This window comes from Trachemys scripta, chromosome 17 (genome assembly GCF_013100865.1).
Source record: "Trachemys scripta elegans isolate TJP31775 chromosome 17, CAS_Tse_1.0, whole genome shotgun sequence".
Taxonomy (NCBI): domain Eukaryota; kingdom Metazoa; phylum Chordata; order Testudines; family Emydidae; genus Trachemys; species Trachemys scripta.
This window is the reverse complement of record NC_048314.1, coordinates 13071000-13081896: the sequence shown is the minus strand read 5'-3', so window position 1 is coordinate 13081896 and position 10897 is coordinate 13071000. Positions and strand designations below refer to the sequence as shown.

The following is a 10897-nucleotide window of genomic DNA, read 5'->3' as shown; positions in this document are numbered from 1 at the left end:
TAACTCCCAGCAGCCGCCCACCCGGCCCAGCTCATCCCCTCCCCGCATTCCAAGCGCGTTCCCAAGCAGAGGCCTCCTTTACAGATTCCACATGGGCTCTAACAGTCGTGGTGGAGCCCAGGGCTGGCTCCAGGCACCAGCTTAACAAGCAGGTCTTGGGGCAGCCAAGGGAGAGGGGCGGCACCTGTGGCAATTCGGGGGCGGCAGGTCCCTCACTCCCTCTAGGCGGCTTTTTTTGTTGTTGTTGTTGTTGCTTGGAGCCGGCCCTGGTGGAGCCGAGAGGCACTGGGGTGAGGCCCAGGGGCAGCGCTGTCCCTGCAGCAGCTGCAAGTGCCGTCCCCCGAGCTGGTCGGCTGAACCAGAGACTGGGTACTTTTGAAAGTGACACTCCCCTCCCAGGAGGAGAGGGAGAGGGAGAGAGAAAGGAAAGAGAAAAGGATAGTGCTATGCAATGGAGCTCTCCAAATCCCGCTCCCCCCTTCCAACTCTGCTCCCAGACACGGTGCCCCCAACTCCTGGTGTATTTCTCTACTGGATCAAACCGACAAAGCCACGACTTGAAACTAAACTGAGAACAAGGCAACGGGAAGCCTGGGTTAAACCAGGCTGCCTGAGACGTTTCCGTCCCGACCGGAAGCAGGAAAGACCAGAAATCCCACGGGAAGCTTGTTCTCATGAAGCCGCCAGCCCCAGGCGGCGGATGCGAAAGGTTAAGCGGCCCCACTTTCCCAGGTGTTTATGTAAGGGAGTGGTGCCTAGGGACTGGGCGACCAGCCTCCTGGGTTCTAGGCTAGCTGCGTGACCTGGGGCAAGTCACTTTGCCTCTTTGTGGCTCAGGTTCCCTTGTTGGTAAAATGAGGATAATACCCCCCTGTCCCCTGGGGGAAGGTATGGGAAATAGCTGGCAAGCGCTGGGCAGGCAGAATACAGCGTTATTATTACCTCCGGAGAAAATCCATCACTAAATACAAGGGAAGTTGACCCGAGGGGATGCCTCGGAGGGGCTCGATCCTGCAAGGCGCTGAGCGCTCTGGCCCTGATCCAGCCGAGCACTTCAGCGTGCACTCGATTTTGAGCATGTGCTTAGTCCAGGACCATTCAGGGGCTTAAAATGCTTTGCTGGGTTGGGGCCAGAGTCCTCGGCACCCTGCAGGCTTGAACCCTCGTTCAGCAGCAGAACAAGGCTGCACTGGAGTAGCTGAGCATGCTCACGCTGTGTCTTACCTCCCTTGCGGGCTCTCCCAGGAGGCAGGCGGCAGCTCCTCCTTCGCTCCTTTTCCTTCCAACAGGACGGGCTCTTGCAACAGTTCTGCTTTGGTACAACCAGTTCTAGGAGCTTGGCTAGGCTCCTGGGCTGGGCTGGCAGCGTGTCCCTCTCCCACGCCCCCAGGTGCCTGCCCAGGAGGGGGGTCGTTCCCCGAGGCGTCAGATCCCACCCTGGGCTCTGTTGTGATTGAGTCCCCCAGGCTGGGGCCGTTCTTTGATGGCAAAGTCCCCGAGGAAGCATCTGCTGCTGGGGCAGGGTCAGCGGGCACCGCTGACTCTGGGATGGCCGGTGGGGACGTGCCAGGGGCTCTGCCACCTGTGGTCCCTCTGGCGTGGGAGCTTTCGGAGCTCTTGGTCCGTTTCCCTGCCCCACTGGGGGTGGTCCTGGGCATCGTCCCCATGTGGCTGTACATGTCGCATGACCTGGCGTAGGGGGATGGGCTCTTGGGCATGGTGTTCAAGTCATCCTGAGTGCTCTCCAGGGTGTCCTCCAGGAAGCTGTTGGGATGCAGGGTCCCCTCCCGCAGGCTCTCTGTGGGGCTGGCGGGGGCGGACACTCGCCGGAGGGTGAAGGTTCGAGGGATGTTGCTCAGGCTTCCGAAGCCTTTGAACTTAAAGAACTCTGGAAAGGAAAAGGAATCGTGAGCTGGGGTTACTCCTGGGGTGGGGTGGGGTGGCGGCGGGTGACAGGGTCTTGGCATGGGATTGAGAGGGTGCTGAAGGCAGTCTCTGCAGTGGGGTTCTGCCCTCTGGTGTGGGTGTAGCTGAATGGCGTTGCACCCTGAGAGAGAAGAGTCAGACCCAGCCAGCCTGACACCCCTCTGGCCTGCACCTTGGGTTGTCAGTGAGGTAGCATGGCCTAATGACTAGATCACTGGACTGGGGGTCAGGAGCTCGGCTCAGTTCCTGAGTCTGCCACTTTGCTGAGCCGAGGCTTCGGATCTGGCCATCATTTCGCTGATGGAGAAAGGGAGGCACAAGGCGATGACGTGACTGTGCCTAGAACAGCCTCTCGCGCCCGCTGGCAGAACCTGGTTCTTTTCGGCCCTCCTCTTGTTGCCTTTCTCAGCGAGGTTTCTTCCCTTTCCCCCCGCCCCCCGCGGTGAGAACAGTGGTGAGTCCCAGGGCTGCTCGGCACCATTGTGGTTTTGCGTGTGCTCTGCACAAGTGTGTAATAATCCAGAACTTTAAGGGGCTGTTCAGCTCAGAGCCTGTGCACATTAGTTAAACCGGAGTCCGTGGGGGGGGGGACGGGGACACAGCCTGTGAGCGGACGCATCTTCTGTGGGAGGGGCTGGTCATGCTCCAGCAGGGACGTCATGGGTGTCAATTGCAGAGTGCTGGCACTCACCCCCACCTCGTACTCCATCAGGCCCCAATCCTGCCCTCAATGACATCAGGGCAGCACCCCCCTGCATCAGTGGCATAACACCCGTGTCACTGGGGGCGGGATTGGGGCCCTACAAGGGCCTGATTCTCCTCTGCCTTGCACCCTGTCTCATCGACATGCCCATACTCAGTTGGTGCCTGGGATCAGGTATACCAACCCCACAGTGGCCACCACTACCACCTGTGAACTCCATTTAGGGCCATAACCCAACGAGCCCTCTCTGCTGGACGAGAGCCTTAGCCCAGTTTTGGGATGAATGATTTGTAATTCCCTTGTTTCTGTTCGTTGGCTGCCCTGGACAGGGAGAGACTTTAACGTGACAGGAAGATGCAGACTACTCCAGTGTTGGAGTGACCGTCGGCAGGAGGTGCCCGACAGGGAGAGAGCTGCTACACCACGCTTGGCCATGAGGAGGCACTAGTGGTGAGTCAACCCCTTCACGGTGTGAAATGTAACAGCTCTAATTTGGCAGCATTTTACACCCAGTTTGCATTTCAGTCACCCTGCACCTAAGAGACTATTTCAGTCAGAGAGTGACTCAGCCTTGTGATATGCTCTGCTTCCACATAGAACAGCACCACATTTCTCCAAGATCTAGCTGCCCATACATTCAGCCAGGCAGAACCTGAAATGCTCTCTGTAATACCCGGTCACTCCTGATGATATAATACCCAGGGGTATGTAGGTATGTGGCAGCAGGTGTCCATGAGTGTGTCTATATTTCTGAAGGGGGGAGGGGAGTGTATGTGTGTCTGTCTTTGGTACATGGTGCACCATGATTGCGTATATCAGGGCGAGCGAGACAGTGTAGCTGTGTGTGTGTGTGTGATAGCGTGTGCGTATGTCAGTGTGTGGGGGACCCTGTGCCTGTGTGTGTATGAGCATGAGTGTATGTTAATGTGGGTGGGACCATGTGCCCGTGAGTGTGTATGTGGGTACGTGTGAGGCCAGGTTGCTGTGTGGATGGGACCATGTGACCATGAGTGTGTATGTTGGTACATGTGGGGTTGGTTTGCTGTGTGCATTGGACTGTGTGACCGTGAGTGTGTATGTCAGTACGTGTGAGGCCGGATTGCTGTGTGGATGGGACCATGTGACTGTGAGTGTGTCTGTCGGTACGTGAGGGGCCGGGTTGCTGTGCGGGTGCCCATATCTATGAGTGTTTTCCTCGGAACTAGTTCAGGGCCCCTTTGCACTCCAGCGCTCGCAGTTCGGCCTGTGTTCAACGAGAAGCGTGTGCTGTGGGAAGGATATTCATCTACCCACTTCCTAAGCGAAGCGAGCGAGCAATTAGAGCCTCTCGATCGCTGTTTTAATCTCCCAGCTGCCACCTGCTACTGCTGAGTGCAGAGCGTTAACCGAAGTCATATTTATAACCCTCACAGGATGAGTTTGCGTTTCACACCCCAGCCCTTTCCCCCCAGCTCTGCTCTGTAGGGTAGCGCAGCACGGGGTCAGAATATCACCCCCCCCCTTCTCCTTGTGCACCCCACAAATGAGGGCAGAACACAATCTCGCTGGTGTACCCTCAGTGCCAGGGTTGTGCTCTTCCTATAGCATTACTGTCTCTGCATGCCACACGCATGGTTCAGGGAGCAGGTAATTGGCCTCCCTCTGGGATTGCTGTTTCCCTTCTAGGAGGCTGCAGTGCCGTGCCAATGCAGCATAGCTTTATGTAATGCTGTTACAGGGTTTGGGGCCAGGACACAAGGCAGGAATCACTGGGTGAAAGTCTCTGGCCTGGGTTAGCAGGAAATCAGACTAGTCCCAATGGTCCTTTCTGGCCTCAGAGTCTATGGAACCCTGGTTGTAGCATTACGAATGCGAAGCTTTGTCCTTCTCTACCACCATTTTTTTTTTTTTTGCAGGATCTCAAAGCGTTTGGCAAACAAGACTTGGAAAACCCCAGCAGGAAAACTCAGGTACAAAGAGAGGAAGTGATGTGCCCAAGGTCAGGCAGTAAATTAAGTGGCACAACCACGAGTGACACCAGTTGTCCTGACTCTCAGGCCTGAATTTCACTCCTAGATCAAGCCACCTATAATCTCTTAGTCCATTTCAGAGAAGGGGCTAGCATACGAGGAGAAGGGATTTAACTCACTTTTCTGGTTTATTTGCATTATGGTAGCAGTTAGAGACCCCCACTGAAATTGTGCTGGGGCTGGACAAACACTTAGTGGGATGGTCCCTGCCCTGACACCGTCCAATCTGGACAGACGAAGGCTGGGACATGGAAGCACAGAGAGAGAAAGGGGAAGGCTGCAAGTCAAAGGGAGCGGGGCAGCTAACTGCCTTTGAAATCTCCCCCTAAGCGACTTGTCCAGGGTCATGCAGGAAGCCTGTAGCACAGCTGAGAAGGGAACCTAGATCTCCTGAGTCCCAGTGCAATGCCTTAACCTCCAGACCATCCTTCTCCTCTGTCAGCTGGGGGAGGGGGCCCTATTGACGGGGAATTGATGGATTTGTTGACAGGGGGCATCCAAAAACCGCTGTGCCCCAGGATGGTTGAGTGGTAAATGCAGCTCTGCCACAGACATCACGTCATGACACTGTGCCTCAGTTTCCCTTGTCTCTAAATCAGGGATAATCCTGACTTGACGGGGATGCTGTGAGGCTGGATTAGTACATGTTTGCAAAGCACTGAGTGATCCTGTGGGGGAAGGACAATTCTATGCAGAGTCTCAGGGTGGGCACTGAGCATTTGGAAATGAGGAAAATGCAAATTTAAATTCTAGCATCATCATCTCAGGCCAAGTTACATGCGAGGGAGGCTTGCTGGGAAGGAAGTGTTTGAGGGGGCAGAAAATTAAATTATGCTGGGGTGGCTGCCTTTAAGGGCTTCGGGGAAAACCCCAGGTCTTTGGGAAAGAAGAGAGTTCAACCCACAGCTGCTGCTGATTAGTTTCCTCTGAGACCAACTCCAAAGAGCTTATTAGCCCTGTGCACACATCGGGTGAGATCCTGGCCCCAGTGAAGTCGGTGGGAAAACCCCCATTGCAATGAGGCCAGGATTTCAGCCATAGCCTAGACCAGGGGCAGGCAACCTATGGCATGCGTGCCAAAGGCAGCACGCGAGCTGATTTTCAGTGGCACTCACACTGCCTGGGTCCTGGCCACCAGTCCGGTGGCCTCTGCTTTTTAATTTAATTTTAAATGAAGCGTCTTAAACATTTTAAAAACCTTATTTACTTTACATACAATAGTTTAGTTCTATATTATAGACCTATAGAAAGAGACCTTCTAAAAACGTTAAAATGTATGACTGGCCCGCGGAACCTTAAATCAGAGTGAATAAATGAAGACTTGGCACAGCACTTCTGAAAGGTTGCCGACCCCTGGCCTAGACATACTGGAGTCAGTCTGGGTTCACTCCATTGTTCCACACAGTCCCACCACGACCCGTGGCTGGGGTCCCACCTGCTGCTCCGTCCAGGTGCGGGATTAAGGGCGGTTCAGGAGCCCCCATGGTGCTCAGAGAGGCAGGCGGGGGGGGGGGGGCAGGAGGAGAAACACCTGTCCTGTACTTCTCTTTGCACCCGATTTCACACTGGATTAAACCAAACTGGTCCCAGCTCAACAGTTCAGTTCAATTAGGGGCTTATCAAGTGGATTATTTTGTATACCTCAACCTGCGAGAGGTGGGACTAGACACCCACTCGGCCCCATCGAAGCAAATCCAGCCCCATCCCAATCAGCCCAACCGAGAGCGAAACAACAGCGGCTCTTGCTCTGAAAGGCCAGTGAGAACCTGGCAGCCACGAAACCCACGGACAATATGGGCCGTTTGCATCCTCCGCTGGTGCGGTTGGAAGCAGCTCCTGGGCCAGCTCCCACCGGACCAGTGCACAGCCCCACGGAGGATGGGGGGGCGGGCTGAGAGACACACACACACACACACACACACACACACACACACACACACAGAGGCTCCCCACATGCAGCGCTCTCCCCCCACAGCCCCTCCAGTCCGCCTCGCCCTGCTTTAAAGCTCTGGCTGTCAGGCTCAGACAGGCGCCTTCCCCGGAGCGACTTACTGAATTTTTTGAAGGCCCCTTTCTTCTGGCCCTCTGCCATCGTCAGCTTCTGATGGAGCCACCAAAACGAAGCAGGTCTAAGTTTATAACTTTCCCTACGCCCTCCCCTCCCTTCCTCTTCCCCCGCCGCCCCCCCTCTCACTCAGCATTTCCTCTATCTTTAATAAATGTCATAATGCATCACCTACTCACAGCCCCTGTCCCCTCCCCTTGCTGTCACCACAGGGGATAACACCCCTTGTTGTCGCTGGCTGCCCTGCCTTCGACTCAACCACAGGCACCAGAGGAATCGTGATCTGTATTTTGCTCACACCCGATCAGGACCAGGGCCCCATACAAACACATAGGAAGACAGGGTCCAGGCCCCATATCTGCTCTTGCGTTGGCCAGGAATCAAAGCAGGGTCTTCCAGGCTGAGGTGGGGGAGGGGAGGAAGGTTATCCTGCAACCACCAGGGCTTTTTAACCTCAACCCTGCAAAGTGATGTCCCTGCCCTCGAGGATCCAGCTAGCTGGATTACAGCCAGCTGCGCAGATATTGAGAGATCCTCCCGACCCTCGATTGCTCTGGCCACCAGGGCGCAAAAGGGGTTTCTGCGGAGATAATGCGTCATCCGGCTAGTGACACTGGACAAGGGGGAATCCCGACAGCTCCTCTTCGGGCCGGATCCCATTCCCATTGCACTTGGCCCTGCACAGCGGAGGGTTGCTGCTTGGGAGGAGCTTGCTGTTGGCTGGGCAGAGGAGGTGTTGACATTTGTCAGGTTGATATTGCCCTTCTGAGCCCAGGGATTAAGCCATCTGGCCCCGTCATTGTGGTCTGAGTTGCAAAACAAGACAGGGGTGACAATGCGGGCAATGACAGTGTAATAAAAATGCACATTCTCAATGGGTCCCTAAGTGCTTTTACAAGCTTTACTTACTGATTGCACCTTGCAAACAATGGGACCTTGCTCCTTTACACTGGAGTACATCTGGAGTGACTGGGTACCCATATTGACTGGGTACAAGTCACCTCAGGATGCGATGCAGAGAGAAAGTTTCATGACACCTTAAATGACTGCTTCTTGGAGCAGCTGGTCCTGGAACCCACCAGAGGAGAGGCAATTCTTGATTTATTCCTAAGTGGAGCACAGGATCTGGTCCAAGAGGTGAAAGTAGCTGGACCGCTTGGTAATAGTGACCATAATATAATTAAATTTAATATCCCTGTGGCAGGAAAAACACCACAGCGGCCCAACACTGTAGCATTTAATTTCAGAAAGGGGAACTCCACAAAAATGAGGAGGTTAGTTAAACAGAAATGAAAGGTTTCAGCGGGGTAGCCGTGTTAGTCTGTATCAGCAAAAACAACGAGGAGTCCTTGTGGCACCTTAGCGACTAACACATTTATTTGGGCACAAGCTTTTGTGGGCTAGAATCCACTTCATCAGATGCATGGAGTGGAAAATCTGTAGGGAGGTATAAATACAGGTCAACTGTTGAGAATAGCCCACTTCCACCTTAATTGAATTGGCTCGTTAGCACTGACCCCCCCACACTTGGTAAGGCAACTCCCATCTTTTCATATGAGGTGTATTTATGTCTCCCTACTATATTTTTCACTCCATGCATCTGATGAAGTGGGTTTTAGCCCACGAAAGCTTATGTCCAAATAAATGTATTAGTCTCTAAGGTGCCACAAGCACGCCTCGTTTTTTTTTAGAAATTAAAGGGTACAGTGCCGAAAGTGAAATCCCTGCAAGCTGCGTGGAAACTTTTTAAAGACACCATAATAGAGGCTCAACTTAAATGTATCCCCCAAATTCAAAAACATAGTAAGAGAACCAAAAATGAGCCACCGTGACTAAACAACAAGTAAAAGAAGCAGTGAGAGGCAAAAGGCATCCTTTGAAAAGTGGAAGTTAAATCCTAGTGAGGAAAATCAAAAGGAGCAAAAAAACCCTGGTTTTGTTCATACCCATCAATCTTAATGAGGCTTTAATTCAGCCCATACCCAGGTTTCAGCCAGCACATAACAGTATTTTGAACCCTGAAGGGATGACAGGTGAGGAGGACAATCTAATTCACATTCTACCCACCCAGATGCCCACAGTGGAGTGGCTTGCACGGGTAGAACAGTGTTTAGCCCATTTAGTGGAACCAGGCGGTGAATCTGATCTCGCTTCGATGGTTCGGTCCGTGAGTTCCTACAGTGGAAGTAGGTGTGAACCATTGAGCCCAGTTATGGTCCCAGGAGATGCTGCCTCACAGCCGGCTCTCTGTGCACCCGAACGGAATCAAGTTTTACATGAGTGGCCAGCTCAGCAGAGATCAGAAACGGGGCTTCCTGGGCGGCAGCGAAGGGTGGCCAGTGGCGAGGTTGAAGTGAAGGTTGGTTAGGCAGGAATCGATCCAACAGGACTGTAATCGGAGGAGCGTTTTGCGCCGTCTCCGGGGGCCAGACGAGGGGGCTGTGTTCCCCACAGCTGGGGCGCCTCATCTTGTCTGTGCAGTTTAAACAGCATCCGGCTGCAGCAACAGCCGCGCTGCATGGAAAGAGAGCGTGGCAGTCCAGCATGCCGAGTGCATACCCATCCCCAGGGGAGCAGTAGCCCTGGAACGATCCAGATGCACAGTGCATGGGAGAAAGGGAGACCAACCCTTCTGGTCCAAAGGTCCGAGCTGGTGGGATTAGGCTCCTGCTCTCTGCAAACCCGGCCTGGGTAGTGTAGGTCAGAGCCAGGCTTAACACCAGAGCATTGCTGGGCCTGGGGAATGGGGGAGGCTTTGTACCAGGCGCGATGGCAGTGCAGAGGGCGGGACGCAAACTCCTCTGGACATTAGGGCCAAAGAATTGTTCACAGGACACTCTGGCCAGAGACTGTAGGGGAAAGGACAGTGTCTGGGAACCAGCCTCTAGCTTTTCTTTGGCAGTTGGGTGGGGAGAACACTTTGGGGCGGGGCGGGGGAAGGTGTGTTCATGCAGATGGGGACGAGACAGGTACCTCAGATGGGGCCTTTGGGAGGGTGGTGCTGAGAAGATAGGGCCATGTGGTAGATGGAGGATTGTGTGTGGGGTGGGGTGGGCCAGGAGGCAGGGGAAGGAGGTGGATGTGGGTGCATGGGAGGGGGCTGGTGTGGTGTTTGGAGCGCTAGGGGGCTGGTGTAGCCCGTGAGAGGGCTGGGCACCACCCCTTTCGGTAGCACGCTGTTGTGGCAGGCGGGCAGAGTTGCCGTTGCCGGAGAGCACTCGTTCATTATTAGCATGCCAAGAGGTGGGCGTCACCTGCGACCCCCCCATACCACAGTCACCCGCTCTGTCCTGATGGCTGCACGTGCTCCCTGGGACACTGAACTTCGTCCGCCTGCTCCCCTTCTCCTTGCTGGGAAAGTGGCCTGTGCGCTCCTTGCCTCTCGGAGCCAGGCCCGGCATGCACACACAGCTGCCGAGCGGCAGCTGGGCTGGCCGGGATTGAAAGGGCCTGTAACCCGATCGGCATTTCCCACGCTGGGTCAGAGCCGGGCAGGGCTAAACCCACAGGCCAAACGCTGGGGAATGTGTTACTGAGACGGGAGGGCAAAGCAGCTGTTGTGGGCTAGGATATCTGCCAAGCCGACCTGTTAGAGAGCAGAGTGGGGCACCTGGAGAGGGCCTGGGCTGCAAATATCCATGGCTGGGCTGGGCGGAGCTATTGCTGGTCATATCAGGGCTTTCACCACACCAGACACAGTTACAGTAGCTCACTGCTACCTGTGGGACACCTGGTGTGTGGAAGATGCTTCCATCACACTAGGTTCTAGGCTGAATCTGGGGAGGCCCCTGGAGCTCTGTGGGATTCTTTTATTGGACTTGGATTAGATTGTCCTCACCTGCCATCCCTTCAGGGTTCAAAATACTGTTATTTGCTGGCTGAAACCTGGGTATGGGCTGAATTAAAGCCTCATTAAGATTGATGGGTATGCACAAAACCCTTCAATTAACATAACAATAAGGATAATTAGTCACAGTCCCCCACCTAAGACAAAAGGGTTACGTGAACCCACCTAGGAGATTTGGACTGTGTGGGCAGAGCGGTTTTTGCGGCTGAGTATTGTTTCGCATAAGGGGATGGGAAGGGGAATGTGAGGAAAAGTTGAACACAGAACCAGACAGAGAGCCTGAAGCAGCAGCAGAAGCCTGATAGCATGGTTTGACCCTCAGATAAACTGGCATGTCTACACATACA

At 54.3% G+C, this 10897-nt stretch overlaps 1 protein-coding gene across 2 annotated transcripts in view; it reads right to left on the bottom strand.

Annotated features, from left to right (window-relative positions):
- Positions 1–6783, bottom strand: part of SH2D3C (SH2 domain containing 3C) — a 55150-nt gene extending 48367 nt beyond the window's left edge. For both annotated transcript variants that reach the window (XM_034793788.1, XM_034793789.1), the window contains exons 1-2: positions 6691–6783; positions 1225–1888 (exon numbers count right to left, since the gene is read on the bottom strand). In XM_034793788.1, the coding sequence (XP_034649679.1) occupies positions 1225–1888; positions 6691–6730 (704 nt within the window). In that variant the 5' untranslated portion in view covers positions 6731–6783. The remainder of the gene's footprint in view (positions 1–1224; positions 1889–6690) is intronic.
- Positions 6784–10897: the final 4114 nt, after the last annotated feature.